Consider the following 18,619-nt stretch of genomic DNA (forward strand, 5'->3'; position numbering starts at 1 on the left):
CATCTTGTTTTTGGTTTTGTTCAATGTAGGGTCTAGGATAATGCCCATATATTTAAACTCAGTGGATAAGTATGTTCCGGTAAGCCTGTTTGTTGAGTTTTATGGAGAAGTACATCGCTACCGTTTTCCCCAAATTGACGTTGAGCCATTCAGCCACTTTCTCCAATGATGTGTGTGAAGAGGGCAAACGACCAGTGTTGTATGTGTGTGGGGCCTGGAGCAATACGATCACTCAGTGTGCACTCCCACACTCCCCACACTCCCTCTTATTGGTCCAAACTGTTGGGAACTGCGTCCCAAATGGCGCCCTATTCCCAATTTAGTGCAAACCTTTAGACCAGGGCCCATAGGGGTAGTGCACTATGTAGGGAATAGGGCACCATTTGGGATGAAGCCAAGCTCTTAAGCAGTATTATAGAAAATATATTATAGAAAATATGTCTTAAATATACTCGTCTTGAATACTCTGTCTAGAATATACTCTAGTTTCTGATCCATAACTTAAAATGAAAGTTATTTAGCCTTTACATTAAAAACAATACAGGTAAATGAAGCTAGAGTAGGAATGCTTGTGTGCTTTTGAGGTAGAAAGTGTGTGTGCAAAGGAGTAGCGAGGTGTGTGTGCTGAGAGTGAATGAGTATGGATTGCTGCTGCTGTGTGGCTGATGCCTATTAGTTAGTAAACTAACACAATAAAACAGGTAATGAAAAAGAGAAGTGTGTGTGATTTTCATTTGCGAGAGGGGACAACCAAGTCAAAGCAAGCAGTAGTGCATTAAATGAAATGCCACTAAAAAGACACTCAAAACTACAGGAAATATATTCCAGGTGTAAGCATCAGTCACATAGAATCAGCTCTTTTATTAAGTACAGCAACTTGAGGCATTTGCACAGGGAAATCGACATTTTTAACACGGAATACAGTGTGGGCATAATATGCATAAAAGTACCAGGAATATATTCATATGCAAGTCTCTTTAGTGTTCTTCATTTGATGAAAGAAGGAGCTCTTGGCACAGAGCCGATACAGTGTATAGTCTACATTAGGATTAGTTCATCAGACCCTTTCTTTTAGCCATTGCATTGTCCCACTGTCAGAGTGCAGCCCTGGTCATTTATAGGGGAATGAACGTCTGCCCGTCGGTGGGGGTTGGGAAGGGGCTCAGTCGTGTAAACAGGGCAATCTCATTCATTCTGCAACGGAATGTTCACTGGGTAAACCACGCCGCCTCTTCCTCCTCTGTATAATAAAAACAACGCTCCATTGGCTGTTCTGTAGCCACACCCACTGTCCACTCTCCGTACAGCTAGTCCCTCCCTTTTGGGTTGACATGGGAAAAGTATCCTGCTGTCCTCTCCTGTGAAAATGTTTTCCTCCAATGGAAACAAGGGTCAAAGTGCATGGGTGGGTTCCTCTAATGAGACAAAAGGAGTGGGGATGGGGGAGTGGCTCTTCCTCAGCAGGTGGGAGGGGCTTATATATAGATTGACAGGGAAGGAGGGTCATCACACAAACATGGGCAGAGGAGTTTACAGGAAGAAGAAGTAAAGGGGGGAGGGGACGACTACTGTCCGGGACAGGATTGGTGTGGGCTGGGCAAGGTTCAGGTGTAGCGCGGCATCTCGCACTGTTCACAGCGGTTGAGTGCAGGGTGGTTGAGGAAGGTGCATTCTTCACAGCTCCACTGGGCTCCCTCAAAGTCCTCGTCCCTCTGGGGCCCTGCGACCGCAGGCTTGGGGTTCCGCTCCCCCTCTGGGAGAGAAAGACGCATACAGGCTTAGCGTCACTAACCCACAACATATATACAGTGCCTTCGGAAAATATTCAGACCGTTTGGCTTTTTCCAAATTTTGTTACAGCCTTATTCTAAAATGGATTAAAATGCCCCGCCCCCCCCCCCACACACACACACAATATCCCATAATTACAAAGAGAAAACAGGTTTTTTTGAAATTGTTGCGAATTTATTAAAAATAAACAGAAATACCTTATTTACATAAAGTACCAGTCAAAGTTTGGACACACCTACTCATTCAAGGGTTTTTCTTATTTTTACTATTTTCTACATTGTAGAATAATAGTGAAGACATCAAAACTATGAAATAACACATGTAGTAACCAAAAATGTGTTAAACAAATTTCCAACAGTCTTGAAGGAGTTCCCACATATGCTGAGCACTTCTTGGCTACTTTTCCTTCACTCTGCCGTCCGACTCATCCCAAACCATCTCAAATTGGGTTGAGGTCGGGGGATTGTGGACGCCAGGTCATCTGATGCTGCACTCCATCACTCTCCTTCTTGGTAAAATAGCCCTTACACAGCCTGGAGGTGTGTTGGGTCATTGTCCTGTTGAAAAACAAATGATAGTCCCACTAAACCCAAACCAGATGGAATGGCGTATCGCTGCAGAATGCTGTGGTAGCCATGCTGGTTAAGTGTGCCTTGAATTCTAATTAAATCAAAAGACAGTGTCACCAGCAAAGCACCCCCACACCATAACACCACCTCCTCCATGCTTTAAGGTGGGAAATACACATGCGGATATCATCCGTTCACCCACACCGCGTCTCACAAAGACACAGCGGTTGGAACCAAAAATCTCCAATTTGACTCCAGACCAAAGGACAAATTTCCACCGGTCTAATGTCCATTGCTTGTGTTTCTTGGCCCAAGCAGATCTCTTCTTCTTATTGGTGTCCATTAGTAGTGGTTTCTTTGCAGCAATTCGACCATGAAGGCCTGATTCACACAGTCCCCTCTGAACAGTTGATGTTGAGACGTGTCTGTGACTGGAACTCTGTGAAGCATTTATTTGGGCTGCAATTTCTGAGGCTGGTAACTCTAATTAACTTATCCTCTGCAGGAGAGGTAACTCTGGGTCTTCCATTCCTGTGGCGGTCCTCATGAGAGCCAGTTTCATCATAGCGCTTGATGGTTTTTGCGACTGAACTTGAAGACATTTTCAAAGTTCTTGAAATGTTCCGGATTGACTGACCTTCATGTCTTAAAGTAATGATGAACTGTCATTTCTCTTTGCTTATTTGAGCTGTTCTTGCCATAATATGGACTTGGTCTTTTACCATATAGGGCTATCTTCTGTATACCCCTCCTACCTTGATTGGCTCAAACCCATTAAGAAGGAAAGAAATTCCACAAATTAACTTTTAACATTTACATTTACGTCATTTAACAAGGCACACCTGTTAATTGAAATGCATTCCAGGTGACTACCTCATGAAGCTGGTTGAGAGAATGCCAAGAGTGTGCAAAGCTGTCATCAAGGCAAAGGGTGGCTATTTGAAGACTCATATATAAAATATATTTTGGTTTGTTTAACACTTTTTTGGTTACTACATGATTCCATATGTGTTATTTCATAGTTGATGTTTTCACTATTATTCTACAATAAAGAAAAACCATTAAATGAGTAGGTGTCCAAACTTTGACTGGTAGTGTAAGTATTCAGACCCTTTGCTATGAGACTGTTTCCATTGATTATCCTTGAGATGTTTCTACAACTTGTCCACCTGTGGTAAATTCAATTGATTGGACATGACTTGGAAAAGGCACACACCTGTCTATATAAGGTCCCACAGTTGACAGAGCATGTCAGAGCAAAAACCAAGCCATGAGGTCGAAGGAATTGTCCGTAGAGCTCCGAGACAGGATTGTGTCAAGGCACAGATCTGGGGAAGGGTACCAAAAAATGTCTGCAGCATTGAAGATCCCCAGGAACACAGTGGCCTCCATCATTCTTAAATGGAAGAAGTTTGGAACCACCAAGACTCTTCCTAGAGCTGGCCACCCAGCCAAACTGAGCAATCGGGGGAGAAGGGCCTTGGTCAGGTAGGTGTTCCTCTGTGGAGATGGGAGAACCTTCCAGAAGGACAACCATCTCTGCAGCACTCCACCAATCAGGCCTTTATGGTAGTGGCCAGACGGAAGCCACTCCTCAGTAAAAGGCACATGACAGCCCGCTTGGAGTTTGCCAAAAGGCATCTAAAGGACTCTCAGACCATGAGAAACAAGATTCTCTGGTCTGATGAAACCAAGATTGATCGCTTTGGCCTGAATGCCAAGCGTCACGTCTGGAGGAACCTGGCACCATCCCTACGGTGAAGCATGGTGGTGGCAGCCAGAGCCCAGACTTGAACCGGATCGAACATCTCTGGAGAGACCAGAAAATAGCTGTGCAGCAATGCACCCCATCCAACCTGACAGAGCTTGAGAGGATCTGCAGAGAAGAATGGGAGAAACTCCCCAAATAGAGGTGTGCCAAGCGTGTAGCGTCATACCCATTTAAAAACAAATCAATTTTAGAATAAGGCTGTAACAAAATGTGGAAAAAGTCAAGGGGTCTGAATACTTTCCGAAGGCACTGTATATATACATATATAACATTTCTTTTTTTCTACAGTACGTAGTTTAAACTAGCGCTAGTCAGGTGTTCCTGTGCCAAAACTCCTGTATTTTTCATCCTATAGCTTGTTCTCAATCTTTTTAAATCGTGAGCCAACATGTTTTCATGACTTTTATTTCCCTAACTGACCAAAACTTGTTTTCTCATGCTCCCTTGTCTCTCTGCAGCAGACATATGGTGAGCAATATGTTTGGAACATCAAATTGCAATATCAAATCACAATACAGATAGAATCGCAATACATATCGTATCGGCACCCAAGTATTGTGATAATATCATCTCGTGAGGTCCTTGGCAATTCCCAGCTCTACCTAGTATCACACCAACAAACACAGCAGATCCTACAACAGTCTTACAGGGGAGCTAAACAGGGTGTCGGGAAAACATTCTGTTTTTTTGTCACTACACTGCTTTTTGCCGGCATGAGAAGACAGCAAGCCACTTTATCAAGTGTTCTCGGGCATGAGCCACGCAACAAAACCTTTTAAATAGAACCAGTGTAATTTTACTCTGAGCAGCGCAAGGAACCGCGCTGCTTTCGCACTGGTTTCATCTAAATTAATAGGCACTTCCCGTGCTCTGCAAAACTTGCGTGTCCGGTTCAGGTCTGTTAGCATCATCACACTACCAAACATAACAGAAAAAAATAAAAATATGTCCTTCCGATGGGATGTTACAACAGAGAGCCTCAATCTGTGTTCAGCAAGGATCCCATAGGCATTCATGGCAAGCGCAGGGGTGCTGTTCACACTGGTGTCATGGCTAAATTCATAACCTGGCCCATTATCCTACTACTGTCATCTACAGGATCAAATTGCCACAATCTCTCCACTGCTATTACGTGGTGGTGAGACTTCTGGTGCAAATTGGCTGTCATATCACCAATGAGGGTGATACTAATTAGTGGTGAATAAGGCGAGTTACCCCATAAGTACAATATCAAGCGCTAAATGAAATTAATGTCATTACACTACACACCGATCATACAAATACACAACACCATTTTAAAGACCTTTCTGAAAAGGAAATGCTTTCAAAAACATTTGGAGAATGTCCACACAGGGAGCCTTTGCAACACGAAGGTAATCAACAAAAACCATGGTCACTCGATTATTTACCACCTTTGGTCTACTGAGGGGAGTGATCAGAGAGAATTTGAGGAAAAAACAAAGACAAGTAACATTTTATCAAATGTAATACAAGACATTATAAAGGCTCATACATGCATAAAACAAGTTATAAAGCACTAAGCTATACCGCAGGGGCAATCTGCAGTTCAAACAATAACAAAGCAGACACCCCACCACTGTTGGTCAAATTCATAGCGATATAAACACAAGGACTGACTAGCTTGGAAAGACAGTACCGTGCAGTACCGAAGAGCCCTCACTGCTGCTCGATCATCCTACTTTTCCAACTTAATTGAGGAAAATAAGAACAATCCAAAATTTCTTTTTGATACTGTTGCAAAGCTAACTAAAAAGCAGCATTCCCCAAGAGAGGATGGCTTTCACTTCAGCAGTGATAAATTCATGAACTTCTTTGAGGAAAAGATCATGACCATTAGAAAGCAAATTACGGACTCCTCTTTGAATCTGCGTATTCCTCCAGGGCTTAGCTGTCCTGGATCTGCACAGCTCTGCGAGGGCCTGGGATCGGGAGAGACACTTAAGTGTTTTAGTACTATATCTCTTGACACAATGATGAAAATAATCATGGCCTCTAAACCTTCAAGCTGCATACTGGATCCTATTCCTACTAAACTGCTGAAGGAGCTGCTTCCTGTGCTTGGCCCTCCTATGTTGAACATAATAAACAGCTCTCTATCCACCGGATGTGTACCAAACTCACTAAAAGTGGCAGTGATAAAGCCTCTCTTGAAAAAGCCAAACCTTGACCCGGAAAATATAAAAAACTATCGGCCTATATCGAATCTTCCATTCCTCTCAAAAATTTTAGAAAAAGCTGTTGCGCAGCAACTCACTGCCTTTCTGAAGACAAACAATGTATACGAAATGCTTCAGTCTGGTTTTAGACCCCATCATAGCACTGAGACTGCACTTGTGAAGGTGGTAAATGACCTTTTAATGGCGTCAGACCGAGGCTCTGCATCTGTCCTCGTGCTACTAGACCTTAGTGCTGCCTTTGACACCATCGATCACCACATTCTTTTGGAGAGACTGGAAACCCAAATTGGTCTACACGGACAAGTTCTGGCCTGGTTTAGATCCTACCTGTCGGAAAGATATCAGTTTGTCTCTGTGAATGGTCTGTCCTCCGACAAATCAACTGTACATTTCGGGTGTTCCTCAAGGTTCCGTTTTAGGACCACTATTGTTTTCACTATATATTTTACCTCTTGGGGATGTTATTCGAAAACATAATGTTAACTTTCACTGCTATGCGGATGACACACAGCTGTACATTTCAATGAAACATGGTGAAGCCCCAAAATTGCCCTCGCTAGAAGCCTGTGTTTCAGACATAAGGAAGTGGATGGCTGAAAACTTTTTACTTTTAAACTCGGACAAAACAGAGATGCTTGTTCTAGGTCCCAAGAAACAAAGAGATCTTCTGTTAAATCTGACAATTCATCTAGATGGTTGTAAAGTCGTCTCAAATAAAACTGTGAAGGACCTCGGTGTTACTCTTGACCCTGATCTCTCTTTTGACGAACATATCAAGACTGTTTCAAGGACAGCTTTTTTCCATCTACGTAACATTGCAAAAATCAGAAATTTTCTGTCCAAAAATGATGCAGAAAAATTAATCCATGCATTTGTTACTTCTAGGTTAGACTACTGCAATGCTCTATTTTCCGGCTACCCGGATAAAGCACTAAATAAACTTCAGTTAGTGCTAAATACGGCTGCTAGAATCCTGACTAGAACCAAGACATTTGATCATATTACTCCAGTGCTAGCTTCCCTACACTGGCTTCCTGTTAAGGCAAGGGCTGATTTCAAGGTTTTACTGTTAACCTATAAAGCGTTACATGGGCTTGCTCCTACCTATCTTTCCGAGTTGGTCCTGCCGTACATACCAATACGTACGCTACGGTCACAAGACGCAGGCCTCCTAATTGTCCCTAGAATTTCTAAGCAAACAGCGGGAGGCAGGGCTTTCTCCTATAGATCTCCATTTTTATGGAACAGTCTGCCTACCCATGTGAGAGACGCAGACTCGGTCTCAACCTTTAAGTCTTTACTGAAGACTTATCTCTTCAGTAGGTCATATGATTGAGTGTAGTCTGGCCCAGGAGTGTGAAGGTGAACGGAAAGGCTGGAGCAACGAACAGCCCTTGCTGTCTCTGCCGGGCCGGTTCCCTCTCCACTGGGGTTCTCTGCCTCTAACCCTGTTGCAGGGGCTGAGTCACTGGCTTGCTGGTGCTCTTTCATGCCGTCCCTGGGAGGGGTGCGTCACTTGAGTGGGTTGAGTTACTGACGTGATCTTCCTGTCTGGGTTGGCGCCCCCCTTGGTTTGTGCTGTGGTGGAGACCTCTGTGGGCTATACTCGGCCTTGTCTCAGGATTGTAAGTTGGTGGTTGGGGATATCCCTCTAGTGGTGCGGGGCTGTGCTTTGGCGGAGTGGGTGGGGTTATATCCTTCCTGTTTGGCCCTGTCCGGGGTTTCTTCGGATGGGGCCACAGTGTCTCCGGACCGCTCCTGTCTCAGCCTCCAGTATTTATGCTGCAGTAGTTTATGTGTCGGGGGGCTGGGGTTAGTTGGTTATACCTGGAGTACTTCTCCTGTCTTATCCAGTGTCCTGTGTGAATTTAAGTATGCTCTCTCTAATTCTCTCGTTCTCTCTTTCTCTCTGAGAACCTGAGCCCTAGGACCATACGTCAGGACTACCGGGCATGATGACACCTTGCTGTCCCCAGTCCGCCTGGCCTTGCTGCTATTCCAGTTTCAACTGTTCTGCCTGCGGCTACGAAACCCCTACCTGTCCCAGACCTGCTGTTTTCAACTCTTTAATGATCGGCTATGAAAAGCCAACTGAGAGACCTGAGCCCTAGGACCATACGTCGGGACTACCGGCCGTGGTGACTCCTTGCTGTCCCCAGTCCGCCTGGCCTTGCTGCTATTCCAGTTTCAACTGTTCTGCCTGCGGTTATGGAACCCCTACCTGTCCCAGACCTGCTGTTTTCAACTCTTAATGATCGGCTATGAAAAGCCAACTGAGATTTATTCCTGATTATTATTTGACCATGCTTGTCACTTATGAACATTTTTGAACATCTTGGCATGGTTCTGTTATAATCTCCACCCGGCACAGCCAGAAGAGGACTGGCCACCCCTCATAGCCTGGTTCCTCTCTAGGTTTCTTCCTAGGCTTTCGCCTTTCTAGGGAGTTTTTCCTAGCCACCGTGCTTCTACACCTGCATTACTAGCTGTTTGGGGTTTTAGGCTGGGTTTCTGTACAGCACTTCGAGATATTAGCTGATGTAAGAAGGGCTATATAAAATAAAATTGATTGAAAAATTGATTGACTGACCATCCATGATACCAACATTTTTAACAATTTTGAGGCTATACAGTGGTTGTTTACAATTACGTTGCTTACAAGCAAAACAAGCTTATATTTTGGGTTCTGGATGGGGTAAGAAAGTTTAACAAAGATCATGAAGCATTTATAATTTATATTATTCAAGAATCAGAGGGTATATATATCATCAAGTCCAAAAATGTATGTACCAACCGCAGATTGCCCTTTTTAAATAAAGTGTTACCAATGTTTACAGTGGTACAATAGAGGATATCATGTTTCTCACCTTTTCTTGCTGGCTTGGGCGGTACCACCGGACCGGTCTGAATGTTCTTATAAAAGTTGTTCTCGGCTTGCGGATCAAACTTCCCTGTAGAAATGACACAACTCATACAGCATCTGTTGTTTGACACCTGAATGTGCGCTCTTGTACACGGCATCTTCAAAAGCCTGTTGGCATTTGTGTGTGTGTGTACAAACTGCATCTTCAAAAGCCTGTTTGTGTGTGAGAGTTTCTCTCTGTGTGCGTGTGTACCTCTAGACTGCAGCAGATCCGTCTCCTTCAGGGTGCAGTCGATATCAATCTGAAGCTGTCTGTTCAGACTGCGCAATCGGGTCATCTCTTCAGGCTGGAACAGGCACAAACACCGGTGGGTTGGATGAGCCCATTTATTTTTGGACAACTCTGCATTGAGACAACTCTATACTCTGCATTGATTTACAGAAACCTATCCACGTGTTAAGAATAAGATCAAAGCTGTTTGTATGCACATATTTCACAGAATGTGTTTTTTTTTTTACATACGTATGTAGCTAATGTGTGTTTTTGTATGTGTGCCTATACCTTCAAACATTTTTGTGTGCCTATGCATTCAATTGGTGTGTGTGTATGTGCAAAAAAGCCATGTTACGTACTATGCCTTCAAAGGAGTGTGTATATGCATGTATGTGATTATGCATTTAAACTTCACCGATGTGTGTGTGTTTATGTGCCTACACAATCACATCTGCTCCCCTGTGCCCCCCTTACCCGGGGGATGAGGCTGGTGCTGTTGACTCGTCTGAAGCGTCTCTGGAGGGCGTCGTACTCCATGTCGTTGACGTCCGCCTTCAGCTGCTCTAGCTTCTGCCTCTCCATCAGCAGCTCCTTCAGCAGACGCTCCATCCGGGCCCTCTGGTGCAGCAGGAGAGCTGGGGGACACAGTGCAGGGAACACAGGGCTTCAAACAGATGGGATGGTTACGCGGGTGGATGTGCAGGAATGCATACATCTGTGATTCTGTGCACACACAAAACGTATCCATTCATATGCCGTGCTTACCCTGGGTGTAAGCGTAGTCATCGGAGCCCGAGCTGGAGCGACGCGGCATGAGGTTGGCGATGTGGCTGATGATGTTACCGGGCAGGGCCGAGATGGGCAGGATGGGTGCCGGGGCCAGTGCGTGATGCTCCCCCTGGTCTACCATGTTGAGCAGAGACTCAGGCGGAGAGGACACTGGAGGGGACCCCGAGGGGGGCCTCTGCTGCTGCTGGGCCTGTCCTGGGGACACTTTGATCTTAAATGTGTAGCCTGCCTGGCTGCCTGGCTGGGGTGAGGAGGTGGGCCGGGGCCGCGTGGGGCACTGGTGCACGTAGACCCCGGGGTGGAAGGCGGCAAGGCCCCCTCCACTCAGGCTGAGGCCTCGCTGGGGTGAGCTGGGCGAGGGGCTGGTAGCCATGTAGAGAGTCTGTCCCGGGGGGCAGTGCACGGGGGAGTTGCTGCGGGGCCGCGGGCCCTCCAGGGTGATCTCAATCTGGTTCTTCAGGGAGCTCTTGGGCAGGAACGGCCGGTAGATGGGCTGCTGCTGCTGCTGTTGTTGTTGTTGGTGGTGGTGGTAGGGCATGCTGGCCAGGGTGGGAGGGCTGATGGGCAGGAAGACATGGGTCTGCTGGTGCTGGGGTTGGTGCTGGGGTTGGTGCTGGACTTGGTGCTGCACCTGCTGTTGGGGCTGCACTTGGTGGGGTTGGTGCTGGGGCGAGCTATAGGGGGACTGGTAGGTGGGAGTGGTGTAGGGCGAGGGCTGATACACAGGCTGCCCGGATGAGGGCCAGGGGGAGGGCTGGGGGCTCTGGGAGGGGGAGGGCCGGATGTAGAGGGCATTACCGCCACTGTTGCCATAGTGTCCGGCGGGGATCTGCAGGGCCTGGGGGGCGTTGGGCAGGTTCTGGGACAGAGTGACAGTGATGGGGTTCATGGTGTAGCGAGGAATGGGCGAGAAGGTAGGGGACATTCCCTGCATGGGAGGCGGAGTGGGGGTGCTGGCCGTGCGGCCCCCGTGGTCGAAGAAGGGGTTGTACCCCGGCGAGGGGGCTATGGTGGCGGGGGCCGAGAGGGGCTCCGGAAAGGCGACGCGCGGGGGCTCGATGTGACCGTCGCTGGAGCTGTGCACCAGGGAGTGCCCGCCTCCGTTGGCCTTGACCGCCTCCGAGGGGGGGTAGCCCCCTAGCTGGATGTGCAGCATGTGGTTCCGGCTCAGGCGGACCTCCTCCGGATTGTGGAACTCCCCATAGAGGTATCTGTTACTCTCCTGAGCCAGCAGGTGGCAGCATATATCCAGGTTATTGTTGTTCTGGAGGAGAGACGGGATTAGAGGCCGGGATTAGAGGCTCAGTGATAGAGCCCAGACTGGTGCTGTGGTTCTATAGCTGTCACTGCTCTGTCGATTTCCAGTAGAAAAACAGAGGCATACTAACCCCAACTTCCTGGGGTCATAACAGATCATTACCTAAACCACACAAACAGCTGTCAATGTTCAACTTCATATTTAGGCTATTTGTAAGCCTAGATCAGTGAAGCAGCATACAGACATTCATTGTTTGTAGCCTGTGTGAGCCCCAAATGGCACCCTAATTCCCTATGCAGTACACTAAAGCCCCTTTCCATTGGCACTTTGAAGTCAACCCAGGTTGGGCTGGCCTTGGTGTGCTAGCTCAAATTGCGTTTCCCCTGCCTCCAGAAATGAGCAACGTTAATTATGTCATGTTGCTAGGCAGCCATTATGTGACTGCAGCTGGCTATTAGCTAGCTAGCTAACCAGACGACAGGTTTGATATGATGTAGCTAGCTAGCTTTCAATACGACCTGGCCAGCTAAAATTCCTGCTAGCTTGTTTAAACTCTTGCTAGCTAATGTTAAGTAGCTAGCTAGCATTCGAGGGCTGACTGTTCTCATAAAAAAAGTTTGTGTAGTGCAAAAATGAATAAAGGATCCAGCTATGGTGGTAATTTGTGTCGTGTCTGACTACTGCAGCAACAAGCCCAGAAGAGCTAGCTTAACGTTGTGTCTGCATCCAGCAGTGATCAGCTTGGTGGTTGCATAGTAACAGCATCACCAGCCCGAATTCGAATCTAGCTGGCACCAGTTGTGAAACTGGGCTACGCTGGGCCGGGTTTCCCTCAAGCCAGCTCGAATGGAATTTGGCCCTAATTTTAAGTGCCAGTGGAAACGGGGCTTAACTGTTACTTTTGACCAGGGCCCATATGGTTCTGGCCAAAGTAATACACTATAGGGAATAGGGTGCCATTTGGGACGCATTCAATTATGTGTTTGCTCATAGCTGTCTGGCTACTGTAGCCTACCTGCAGAAGGCACTGGGACACTACTCCCTCTGGGATCTCAGGGAAGCGCTGCTTGAGGTCCTGCAGGATGTGATAGTCTAACTGAGGGCCTCCCTGCGCCATCCTGAGCCCACAGATAGAGTCACTGAGCTCACAGCCGTGAACGCTGCTGCTGCACCTGTGCTCTTCTCATCCCCTACACACACACACACACACACACACAGTCAATGTCATCATGAATAGCTGGCATCAATCTTCATTCATTATTGCGTCACATCTGCCCAGCCACACAACATTAAAAGTATGTCTCTCTGTCACAAGATCTGTACTTTAAATAGCAACACAGGTGAGAAGATGTGTTTACAAACGGAAGAAGGATTTTGGGCAGCTTTGTTCAGCAGCTCCTCTGCAGAAACAATGTAATTAGGCGACACGGCCAGTTTATGGGCCCTAAAGACCAGACAGATAAGCCAATAAAGCAGCAATGAGAGGTTAGCCAGGCTAAAACTGGTCAAGAACCCCATCCGACAATTCACACATCAACAGGCAGGATTGGCTGCAACAGACAGGCATGGGATCTGGCTCTGTTGTTTGTTTAGTCATCTCACGGCACCAAGTAATGACCTAAAAATCCAAGACAGCTAGCTAAGTAAGTTACTAGCTAAGTTACCTAGCTAAATAACACGACATGCACGTCACATTGACAAGTGTTACCTAACTAATTCATACTGATCACTAACGTGTTAGCTAGCTAACTAAACTAACAAAGCGTTCGCATCAACATCAGTGGTATTTTAGCCATCTAAGTTACCTTATTGTGGTCAATAATGCTATAACGTCAACTGACTACGTTAGTTGGTCTTGTTGGGCTTAGCGCGTTACTTACACTGAAAAAACAAAATAGATAGCTAACTTAGATGGCTATCAACCTAAACAAAATAGCGCACCGTCCACGTACTAGCTAAGTAACTATAGTAACCAGCTAGCTGGCTGGCTAACTGCAAACTAGTTGGCTAGTTACTATTGTAGTTTTTGGATAAGCGCGTTAGCTAGACAAATAGGATGCGTATGTTGATTGCTAACGTTAGCCAGCTACAAACCATCAAGTATCGACACAGATGGAACACATCTTTGGTATCGAGCTAAAGAGATTAGCTAATGTTAACGTTAGTTCGATAACATTAGCGGACAACTTCTTATTAAGGCGCCGTTGACCAGAAAGGCACACAACAAGTAAACTGACATAGAGAAACTAATAACGTTAACGTAGCTAGCCAGCGAATCTACAGATGTTAGCTAGCTAGTGAGCTGGCTACCACTAGTTTGCTAGTTAGCTAGCTCACCATCGTATCGTCGAAACAAGCTTTAGCTAGCTAGCATAAGTTAGCTAGCTAGCTACTTCGACTTACCATGAGCTTACTCACTCCTGTCATGGACCATTATAGCTACAGTTTCAGAGAAAGCTCATTGATGTGATATGTTCCGAAAGTGGTAGACGAATATGTATTTCACTCTTGATAGATAAAGCGATTATGTTACATTCCAAGACAAGGCCGTCGTCTACACAACGTACGAAATTGGCTCTATCGCGATAAATGTCAGCTTTTCGGAGCAGGAAGTAGTCTAAATCTAAGTTGTCTGTACTGCGCATGCTTGTCTTTTGAGCCCTGTCCAATAGATACATATGTAGATATGGTTTAATTACAGTAATTGTAATAACTGTATGTGAGGCGATCCTATTCTGTGTTATTTGATATTTCCTCTTACAAGGGATACAAGCATTTCGCTACACCCGCAATAACATCTGCTAAATATGTGTATGTGACCAATAAAATTTGATTTGATTTGACAAGGGAAGGGCGACATGACGATTTACGTTATTATCGGAAACAGTCCAGCCAGTGTAGGCCAAGCTTGCCCAAGGAGTGTAGGCTATATCCTATAGGCCCTAGGGCCTAGATCATTACATTTCTTAGGCCTATTGATTGCATATTGAAAAGGTTGTTCCATCTATGTGTTACAAATATGCAATAACAATTCAATGCAAAAAATATGCAAGACACTTCTCTTTAAGGCACTATGGTTTAATTGATAGCCTGCCCTGAATACACATTTATTGACAACTATCAAATACCTCAAAAGTTGAATTAATAATTTAAAAACGAATTAATAACAACATTGTACTATAGTTAAATAGTCCATAGTTGTATGGCGTCATGTTGGCTGATGCTGTGGTTACCATGTAACGGGACTGGATACTTCTACGCAACAATGTGGACCAATGTCATGGACATGGGCCTACATAATCCTACACTGCAATTAATTAAGTTATAGGCTATGATAAAAGCAAAGTGTCATGAAACGACATATTAAATGTTGTGCGAAAGAAGAACAGGATCGACTTTCAACTGAACATTTATTGGAGGTCAGTGATCACTGTGTTGATTACTACGATCAAACAAAGCGCAATGACGGAGTCGGTGCCTGGTCGAAAGAAGCACATATTTACAGGAATGAACTTTGCACCAAGGGACAACTGTCCAGGAAAATAATTTCGTATCAGAGAAGAGAGTGTGCAGAGAATAAATGTGACGTCATATCGCAATCTCAGCACTACAACGACCCTAAACTGTTCATTGAACAATACAGAAGTGACAGACTGCGCCGCTTGACCTATCACACACATATCCCCACACATCTGGGGGCATGGGTGGTGCTGAAAAGCTGCGAGGAAGTGCTCCTCGATTTTACCATGCCACCAATCAGAGGTAAAAACAACAGCGCTACTGGAGACGACTTGGAGCAACAATATGCACTTATATCTGAAAAAAGAGACAAGTTTTCCAATTACAAACAGACGGATGGATGTAAAAAGTTATCTTCTGCATGGTAAGCAAACGGCTACTATCAGTCTGATGATGTGAACTTTTAGAGGCATGCTCAAAAATGATATTTCCAATAGGCTACACTTTATTCTAGAAATTCTGGAATACATATGATAGACAAAAGACAAATGTACATTTTACACCAAAATTGATATGATTCTATTCTATTCTATTATGTCTAGTTTTGGTTGATACAGATTATAGCCAGTGAAGTCTGTCCATGCGAAATCTTATGTAAGGTTTAATAAAAGACGCCACTGTTACTCAGTCCAGGAAAAACTCTGATTTCCCAACAGTGTTGAAGATGATGGAATGCTCTGTTTTACCTGCAACGCTATGCTAAGGTCATTTCAAGTGAGTTAACCTACATCTAAGTTTTTCCTTCCCAGTTTACTTCCACACTAAAATGATTCATATTACTCAACAACACTGAATGCTCTGTAGAACCATGAGATTGAATCTGGAGACCTTGATTGCGTCCCAAATGGTACCATATTCCTATACGTACCCCTTATCTCTTTTTCCATTCATCTCAGAATTGTGGCAAAAGGAGCTGGCCTACTATGAGCCAATTGGCACAGTCTACTCACCTATCAACAACATGGACATCAAGCTGCTGACCGTGCAACAAACACACACCTCATTGGACGCCTTGCGGAGGAACCAGCGACTTAGGAGCAGCGCTGTCATCAGGAGGCACCCACGAGCCTATAAGAGTGCCACCTTAGGGGACATCTCCCTGTCAACATTCAAAAATAATGTGGTGTGGTGTAACGGCTATCGAGAGACCTCTTCCATGCAGGCCCCCACTCTCCCTGATGTTCCCAGTTCTTCATCAAAGAAAGGAAACAATATGGCTAATCCATTTAGGATCAAAGGGTTGAGAAGGCCCCCTCCAAGTCAGAAGTAAGTCCTGCATGGACAATGCCAGAGTTAAAAAATGAGCTCTTAAAGTCACGCTCTAAACTGTTCCTAAACTGTTCCTAATAGCACATCAGTTGACTTATTGACTGACTGATTGATTGATTTGTCTATTATGTGGTTTATGTGGGGGAACCTAGATCTTCAGTTTTATGAGAACAGAAGTTATGTGCAGGATGATTATGTCTGTCTGTCTGGTACATTGCAGTGGGACCAGGCTTGGCCGGTCCGTTCCCAAGTCATCTCCTCCCTGGGGGAGATCCATCACCCCAGGCACCCAGCTCTCCTCCACCACCCCCCTACCTCCATCGCACCCCTGGAAGTCCAGCTCTACATGCTACCTGACCCCTCCACAGTTGGCACCCACTAAGCCCCTGGTGGTCCAGCAGAGGAAAAAGAGGTCAGTCATCTCAATGCAAAGTAACAGCCAGACTATGACCTGATAACCAGGGTTGGGGATCAAGGCTATTTCAATCATGTTGATTCAGAAAATCAAAAATTGAGATTTAATTCAGGAACACCTGAAGACATTAGAAGACATTATGATCCGGTTGTAATGCATTGTAACTTGTCATAAGTATGTATGACCCCCTTATAATATCTTATTATCATTTCACAATGATTGTGACTAAATAACAGCTATTTGTGAGTATTAAAGCATTATAGATTGCATTGACATTGTGGATGACTTTATGTTGTATTGTATTAACCTGAATGTCTTTCTCTCCACAGATGGTGCCCTCTCCAAGACTGTGAGACGGTTGGCTTTGCAGAGATTTTGTTGAAACAGAGGATAATGGTATTACAATAAATGCAGTTCAATGTTCTATTCTAATTTGTATCATAGAGCCTCTTTGCTCTTTGTCCTGAAAGTAATACATAAGAAAAGTTATAATCGTGTTTTATTGTGAAATGTATTACCTTCTATGTACTGTATAATTAATTTCCCTATGAAAAATGTAAATGTAAATGTAAAAAAAAAACAGGTGCACTGCCAACTTTATCCATCACCACTAGGGGGCAGCGATGACTGTTACTCAAGTTTTGGATTGTGAATTACAGTAGTAGGTAACAAGAACTTCCACTTGTTTCCCTCAATTCTGAGGCGTAGATGTGGAGATTAGTAACTCAACATTTGTTTTGATATTTAGATTTCCAAAGAGAATGGATCAAATATGGAACAGAAGATTTGCATTTATTTAAACTGGAGAATGGTGTGAAAACTTACCAATCACAGTATACTGATGAATGGTGAACCTGATTTCTATGTTGGCATAACAGTACTGCACTGTATTGGTCATTGAGTTTACAGTTGACAAGTGTCTACTGAATTATATCAGCACATAAATAAAATAAAGATGGTCTACAATATAAGATTGCGACAGAATCTCAGGTTACCAAAATTGCTCACGCTTTTCAAATGAGTAAACCAGAGCCAATCACTGACCCAGATCAGAGCTGTGGATCATGGAAAAGTTATTTGTAATTGATGAGTCAACTGCTCTGCTGCTGGCCACTTGGTCACCGAGCCAGGTCTCACTTGTCACGGGCCTAAATATAGCCAGTGGCTGTTAACTGATAGCACTGACATTATATCTACTTACAGAGACACCTAGAGGAAACAGAGGTCTTTTTGGTCCCACCGTGCAAACCATTGGGACCAGATTCCACCCTTGTGCCCTGTTCAAAAATGTGCGTAAGATTTGTCTGGAAGGATCTGTAATGGCAGAAAAGGTTCTCAAAAATCACCTTCAATTCCAATTTTTCGTGTTAGTCTCTGATTATATAAAAAATCTCTCTCTCTCTCTCTCTCTCTCTCTCTCTCTCTCTCTCTCTCTCTCTCTCTCTCTCTCTCTCTCTCTCTCTCTCTCTCTCTCTCTCTCTCTCTCTCTCTCTCTCTCTCTCTCTCTCTCTCTCTCTCTCTCTCTCTCTCTCTCTCTCTCACTCACTCACTCACTCTCTATCTATCTGTCTCAATAATATGGTTTAAAATAACAAGGCTATGTATGCACAAACAAATAATAAAATAATGAAGACAAAATCTTGGAACGGTTTATAGTTAAATGATAGCCATAATCCAATGTGATCTCCTGTATCAGACAAACTGCAGGCTCTCTCTATGCTAGCAGCAACTTGACCAGAGACCTACACCTGTCATGGGGGCCTTACACCTGTCAAGTCCCCCTGCAGCTGAGCTCACACACACCACAGCTGGGACTCGGTGACATGCCCATGAAACAGCACCTTCCCATGGATGTTGTAGTCCTTTAAGTGGCCATAATGTAGTCAGCCTCGAAACCTTAATG

The 18,619-nt window shown here is 44.9% G+C and overlaps 2 protein-coding genes across 4 annotated transcripts; one reads left to right on the forward strand and one right to left on the reverse strand.

Annotated features, from left to right (window-relative positions):
* Positions 1-818: 818 nt before the first annotated feature.
* LOC121533747 (TGF-beta-activated kinase 1 and MAP3K7-binding protein 3) lies at positions 819-14,107 on the reverse strand. 2 transcript variants are annotated; one of them, XM_041839950.2, is made up of 7 exons: positions 13,917-14,107; positions 12,529-12,703; positions 10,232-11,519; positions 9,941-10,101; positions 9,446-9,539; positions 9,197-9,280; positions 819-1,753 (listed from the first exon to the last, which is right to left on the reverse strand). In XM_041839950.2, the coding sequence occupies exons 2-7, from the start codon at positions 12,628-12,630 to the stop codon at positions 1,605-1,607; spliced, it is 1,878 nt and encodes a 625-aa protein (XP_041695884.1). In that variant the 5' UTR covers positions 12,631-12,703; positions 13,917-14,107; the 3' UTR covers positions 819-1,604. The 2 variants fall into 2 exon arrangements, with proteins under 2 accessions (XP_041695884.1, XP_041695885.1); XM_041839951.2 differs by lacking the exon at positions 12,529-12,703.
* A 987-nt stretch (positions 14,108-15,094) lies between these two features.
* Positions 15,095-18,144, forward strand: LOC121533748. 2 transcript variants are annotated; one of them, XM_041839952.2, is made up of 6 exons: positions 15,095-15,396; positions 15,689-15,746; positions 15,929-16,298; positions 16,522-16,713; positions 17,046-17,112; positions 17,920-18,144. In XM_041839952.2, exons 3-6 carry the CDS (start codon positions 15,994-15,996, stop codon positions 18,034-18,036), a joined length of 681 nt encoding a protein of 226 aa, XP_041695886.1. In that variant the 5' UTR covers positions 15,095-15,396; positions 15,689-15,746; positions 15,929-15,993; the 3' UTR covers positions 18,037-18,144. The 2 variants fall into 2 exon arrangements, with proteins under 2 accessions (XP_041695886.1, XP_041695887.1); XM_041839953.2 differs by lacking the exon at positions 17,920-18,144 and having other exon boundaries at positions 15,131-15,396; positions 17,046-17,692.
* The last annotated feature ends 475 nt before the right edge of the window (positions 18,145-18,619 follow it).

The sequence above is a fragment of the Coregonus clupeaformis genome, chromosome 20 (assembly GCF_020615455.1).
Source record: "Coregonus clupeaformis isolate EN_2021a chromosome 20, ASM2061545v1, whole genome shotgun sequence".
Lineage (NCBI taxonomy): Eukaryota > Metazoa > Chordata > Actinopteri > Salmoniformes > Salmonidae > Coregonus > Coregonus clupeaformis.